This window comes from Halyomorpha halys, unplaced genomic scaffold (assembly GCF_000696795.3).
Source record: "Halyomorpha halys isolate HHAL.00 unplaced genomic scaffold, Hhal_1.1 Scaffold1053.1, whole genome shotgun sequence".
NCBI classification, from domain to species: Eukaryota; Metazoa; Arthropoda; class Insecta; order Hemiptera; family Pentatomidae; genus Halyomorpha; species Halyomorpha halys.
Window position 1 is genome coordinate 221,205 of NW_027106462.1, and position 6,437 is coordinate 227,641.

The window sequence follows — 6,437 nt, forward strand, 5'->3', positions numbered from 1 at the left end:
ATTTAGACCGTTTGTCTAGTAAATGTTGCAATAGTCGGAATCTAAGAGCAGTTTCTTGTCTTTTTAGTCTTGTATGAGGTTTCTATGTCAGTCATTAGTCGAGATGTAGTCCTAAGTAACGGATCTGTTCGACAGGAATAAGTGTGGTAATATTAAAAGATACTGTAGGGCAAGAATTTTAAAATTAAAGTTATGTAATGAAAATATATGTAACTAATGTGATATGTAAGTAAAAAAAAAAATAATAAAGAAACAAAATATAAAGTTAAGTAAGAAATTAATAATATATGGTGAATAAAACTAATAACGTGAGAACAATAAAAAAAATAATAGAGAAGGAGAATGAGGTTTCAGAAAGATAAGAAAAAAAGAGAACGAAACTTGGGAAACACCTTGCTTGGAAGTTGATGGATATCTAAGTTATCAGCGGCACAGGTGGCAAGATTCTGCGTTAAAAAGTACGTTAAAAGAGATGACGAAACTACCGGAAGATAAAGAATACGTTGCAAGATACATGGAAAGGTAAAAATAAGAATTTTAAAATATTTAAAGGGAAACTTATAAAGCAGTGACGAGAAATGATTTAAAAAATATTAAAGGACAAACTATGAGAGAGAAAAAAAAATTAAATATTGTTACTTTTTTAATTAATTAACAATTTAGGAATATATTAACAACAAGTTCTGTTTGCAGGTTTTTAAATTGAATGAAGAAGGTTCTGGTTGGATATAGAAGCTTTTAAAGATAAGCCTTTTGTCATGGTTACAAACCGTGGGAAGTATAGATGGTTTATTGATAGTTTTAAGGTTTATGATAGTTTAACCTTCATAATGCTGTTGGGGTTCCTAATGACCCTGTTAAAGTGTGATGTAAAAATTCATCTTTTATTGTATACATGTTGCTCTGTGGCAAATTGTGAATATATCGATTGTATCACACGCTGGCATGGAACAGTAGTGGAGTAGGTTTCCATCAAGCTTGGTGTGTTGTATGTTCTATGTTATTTAACCGTAACAAATAAAACAGTAAAAACATTTTGTGTCCACCACCCTCGCGTTCAACAGATCCCACAATATCTTTTTCTAGTGAAAACGTCCGAAACAAATCGCCCAATTTTCGAGACACTAGACGATTTTTTTTACAAAACTATCTTGAACTACATGAGTAAGTTTCCTTAAAATTTACAGAGGCACCTGTCTGCGTTTATAATTAAATAGTTTGGACATTTTTAGTGCGTTAATTAACATTAGAGTCCCGAAACCAGACCTTTTCTTTGTTTCTACTTGAATATAAATTGTTGCTAATTAGTCGGCTCGTATAATTCATCAAAATAACTAAACCCTGTCTGCTCTCAATAAGTGCCAGTGTGGCCATCTTGGCTTTTAGATATTTCAACTGTCGATGAGCCACTACACCAACTTTTAGTACATGAGCCGGGAAGAAAAAAAGGCAGTTACATCACCCCAATTTTTGATTACTTTAATGAGAACTAGGCATGATCATTAGTCAAAATTGATGAGTCTGCCAAGTATAGGTAGGGGGAATAAAAAATGGCGGCTGTTTCAAAACCTTAAAAAAAACATTAATTTTTCATTCGAAGCTCTATATCTTAAAAACTACCAACAAGACTAGTTAATCTAAGTGAACGTTATTTAAAGAAAAGTAAATTTGCTGAAATATTAGCCCTAAAAGAGCTTTTTAAAAAGCAAAATTTCTTTAAAATCTACTGAAAGATTAATAGTTAGTTCATTTATTTTGAGAAATCTATATCTCAGGAACTAGGTGACGTACAGATGTCTATTAGCACTCAAATTAAAGCTAGTTTAATGGACTATAAAGAAGTTTCTGACCTTTACCTTCGTATGAATAGTATTTTTCATGGTATTTGCTAAAATTAATTGATTTATAGTTCTTCCGACAATAAGTTTGATTTATGAAAAACATCATTTCGGAAACCATTGGACGTACATATCTGTCAACGCTCAAATTAAAGCTAGTTAAATTTACTATAAAATAGTTGATTATGTTTATCTTTGCAGGAGTTGTAGTTTTTATGATATTTGACAAAACAAATTCACAAAATGTTAATTTCTAGTTGTTCGTATAAAATGTTGAATTTTTGAAAAAATATATCTCTAGATCCATAAGCCACACATATATCTGCCAACACTCAAACTAAAGGAAATTTAACTTACTATAAAATAGTTTATGACAATTATCTTCGTAGGGGTAGTAGTTTTTATTATATTCACATATGAATATAAATTTGGCAAATAAAAATTTGTCCGAACAACTATAAATCAATTTATTTTAGCAAATTTCATGAAAACTATTACTCCTACGAAGATAAACATCATAAACTACATTATAGCTCATTAAACTAGATTTAATCTGAGTGCTAATAGACATCTGTACGTCAAATAGTTTTTGAGATATAAATTTTTCAAAATAAATTCACTTACTACTGATCTACTACTGAGTATGTTCCTTATAATAGTTTTATGAAATGTTGCTTTTTAAAAAGCTATATCTCGAAAACTATTTAACGTAAATAACTCTATTAGGCCTCATACTTTAGGAAAATTACTCTACTTTAAATGAAATCTTCTTAGGTTTTTTTGTGTCGTTCCTACTTTTTAAGCTATAGAGCTCCGAATGAATTTCTTTTTTTTATCGCTTTGAAACAGCCGCCATTTTTTATTACCCCTACTTATACTTGGCAGACTCGTCAATTTTGACAATTAATTATACATAGTTTTCATTAAAGTAATCAAAAATTGGGGTGAGATAACTGTCTTTTTTCTCCTCTTGGGCTCTTGTACTATTCACACCTCGGCAGCAATATTCCTCTGACCTATCGGAGTGGATCAACCTTTTGCCGACCAGTATTGATAGTATATATCTATTGTTTTTTGCAAATTAGTTTCTTTTTGTTTTTCAGAATTTATTTACCTTATTTTATTTTGTCTAAAAGGCCTTTTCTTTTTTTTTACTTTTATACATTGCTTTATTCATCTTTTGTTTATTTTATGTTTAATTTTTATAAATGTTAGACTAACCAAATAAATTTTTATATCCGAACCAGTTTGTTTTTGTTCTTTTAAAGCTTTCCAACAAAAAGACACAGTGACTTTGAGGTGGCTTTCACACAAGCATTTGTACATTTCTTGAATTTGCGGAACTTGACAAACGTGTAGATCCAACATAATACTCATATAAAGTCAATAATTTAAGCATAATATGAGTTGAAATGAGAGTTCTAGTGCATGCAGCTTTGACTTCTGCCATATTATTATAAATATTTATATTACAATATAATTCCTCGGTAGTATAGTGGTAAGTATCCCCGCCTGTCACGCGGGAGACCGGGGTTCGATTCCCCAACGGCGAGGTCGTTTTTTCCTACCTTCTACGCCATAACTCCTGATGAAGACCTGAAACTCAGGTCGAAACTTCGGCATAAAATAAATAAATATGGTTTTGTTTATTTATGTTGTTCTTTGCTGACCGCACCCCCCGACAAACTTCTCCAATCATACAATAAAATTAACTTTATACCTGTGATCCTGTTAACTTTTCCAATACCAGAATCCCGTACGAAACTTCCTGCAGTTCCCATGACGTGTGCTCCAAGACTATGACCCACTAAGTGAATATGATCAAGTGTGACCAAGCCTGCATTTAACAGCTTGCAGACCATTCTCCCAACTGCAGCTCCTACTTCTGCAACTCCAAGAGTAGTCATCGCATACTCATTGCGTGATGTTTTGCTCCACCCGGCAATGATTACATTCATATCATATTTCCTCAAATAGGCTGAAATTAGAGATAAATTAAATATAAATAAATTCACTGAATGTTAATTTTTAGTTGTACGGGTAAAATTGTTGAAAATATCATAAAAAATATTGGGTTTTAAAATAAGTTCGTAGCGTTTTTTACTGGTGATTTCAATAAAAACTTTAGATTCTTATAAATATTTGTAATCAATTATATATGACCCATTTTGATATATTACATGTTGCGTCTTTCAGGTAATTTTTTATTTTCATTCTCCCAGTAATTCTCAGATTTTTGCCCAATGAACTTCTCCATCGAACGAATTAAAGTGTTTCCCGTTAAGTGAGTTTTGAAGGGCCCGATCACGTTCAACCGGCTGGGATCACATCCCAGCCAAACTCCAATAATTTCTGCCGGGTCTGCAAAGAAACTTGAGGACGGGCGTTATCGTGATGGAAAACTATACCTTTGCGATTATGAGACACAAATGATTTGAGACACTTACATGAGATATGTTAAGCGTTTCTGCGATATCCCGTGTCGTAGAGTGAGGGTTGTCTGTGACCAATGCTTAAATTTGGTCATCAACAGTTGAAGAACGACCCGAGCGCTTTGCGTCCTCCAAGTCAAAATTTGCGTTTTTGAACCGAGCAAGCTACTTACGGACGGTGCTTTCTCCTAAGGCATCATCGCCATACACACAGCAAATTTTTTTAACCGTCAGCGCGGCGGATTTTCCTTTTCGGAAATAAAAAATCATTAAATGATGAAAATGAATTTTTTTTTTTCCATTTTGAGCAAGCAAAATACCACTTAAAGATAAGGAATCTCTGTTGAAAATTATTCATAAAAGCACCTTAACTAATCCTTTTTTAGAACATGTAAATATTATTGAGCAAGTAAACATGATTTTATAAACACAGTGAGGATTAAATTAAAATATTGAAAACGCTATGAATTTATTTTACAGCCTAATAATACTCCTACGAAGATAAATGTCATTAAATAGTTTAAAGTGCATTTAACTAGCTTTAATTTGAGTGCTGGCAGACATTTGTGCGCCTTATAGTTCCTGAGATATATTTCTTCATAAGTCAAAATGTTTGTTCGAATACATTTTGTCGAATATCTTGAAAACTAATAATACTAATAATACTCTTAAGAAGATTAACGTCATAAACTACTTTATAGTATATTAAACCAGCTTTGATTTGAGTACTGGCAGACATATCTATGTCTTAAGGTTTTTTAGATATAGATTTCTCAAAATAAACTCACAAATTTCCCATTTTTCAGTATATTTTTTATGTAATGTTGCTTTTTAAAAAGCCATATCTTGGCAACTATTGAACGTAAATAGCTCTATTTGGGGTTATATTTGAGAAAATTTACTCTACATTAAATGATGTTCCGTTAAGTTTTTGGTGTTGTTGGTACTTTTAAGATTTTTTTTTAAAGATATGTAGGTCCGAATGAAAATTTAATTTTTTTTAACGTTTTGAAACCGCCGCAATTTTTTATTCCCTCTACCTATACTTGGCAGACTCGTCAATTTTGACCACTAATTATACATAGTTTTCATTAAAGTAATCAAAAATTAGGATAAAACAACTGCCTTTTTACGCGAAATCCCCGATTCCCACCAAGGTGAAATACAGACTAAGAAATACAAATATATATTGCTTATAAAAACATATATGTTTAATACATACCTTCTTTGATATTAATGAGATAACTGCCATTTTCTGAACCCAACCAGCCATGGGTTATAAATGTAGTCTGTTTGTTTTCCAATAAAATAGAATTTAACTCATTCCCTCTCGTATCCAGTGATAATAGACTGCCATTTGGATTTTTTCTGTAAAATATAATTCAATTAATACGAATTTTCGAACGATCATGTCCTAAGAGCTGATGTCTTACATAAAAAAAAAAAGTTATAAATATAATGATGAAGAAAATATATAAATAAATGAAGAATATATATAAATCAGAACATATAGTTATACTAAAACCGACTTGCACACCTATTTACACTAATCACTAATCACATCTTCAAATCATTAACGCAACTCAAACCAACGCGTTAATGGTTTTTTTTTGGTAGGTCGGTCCAAGGAAAATATTGGAGACTGTATTAATAAAAGTACTTATCAATTCATTATATTTACACTTATCCCTTAGTTATATATCGATCAATCGATTATATCTGCTCGATAGATCGATACGAGATAATATTATTTAACCTTTCTGAATATAGAGTGTGTTTTTCATCCCAGGACAATGTTTGTTTAATTTCCTTGTTATTCCCAAATGACAGTACTAATCTGAATGTAGACTTATTACTCTTCATCATTTATTATAATAAATTTATGTGATATACAGACTTAGTACATCAAGTTATAGAACTAAAATTTAATATAAAATATTTTAAATAATTTATGTCATAAATGATAAAATCATTAGAAATTGCTTCATATTAACAATTCTTGCATCCTCTTCCACTCCTGCCAATCCTCCAAGGCGCCTAAAAAGAAGATGGCCAAGAGACCAGTATGTAAAATGTCATTAGAGTGCTACCAATGGGTAGTTTTTCTAGACGCCTGTAACACTCCAATTTAACTTAGATCAGATTTACTAAATGTATTATAATATAC

The 6,437-nt window shown here is 31.3% G+C and overlaps 1 protein-coding gene across 1 annotated transcript in view; it reads right to left on the bottom strand.

Moving 5' to 3' along the window:
- The window catches only part of LOC106688104 (pancreatic lipase-related protein 2), an 8,016-nt gene extending 4,246 nt beyond the window's left edge, over positions 1-3,770 (bottom strand). Inside the window, exon 1 of the mRNA XM_014432415.3 lies at positions 3,559-3,770. Coding sequence (XP_014287901.3) covers positions 3,559-3,745 — 187 coding nt within the window. The 5' untranslated portion in view covers positions 3,746-3,770. The remainder of the gene's footprint in view (positions 1-3,558) is intronic.
- Positions 3,771-6,437: the final 2,667 nt, after the last annotated feature.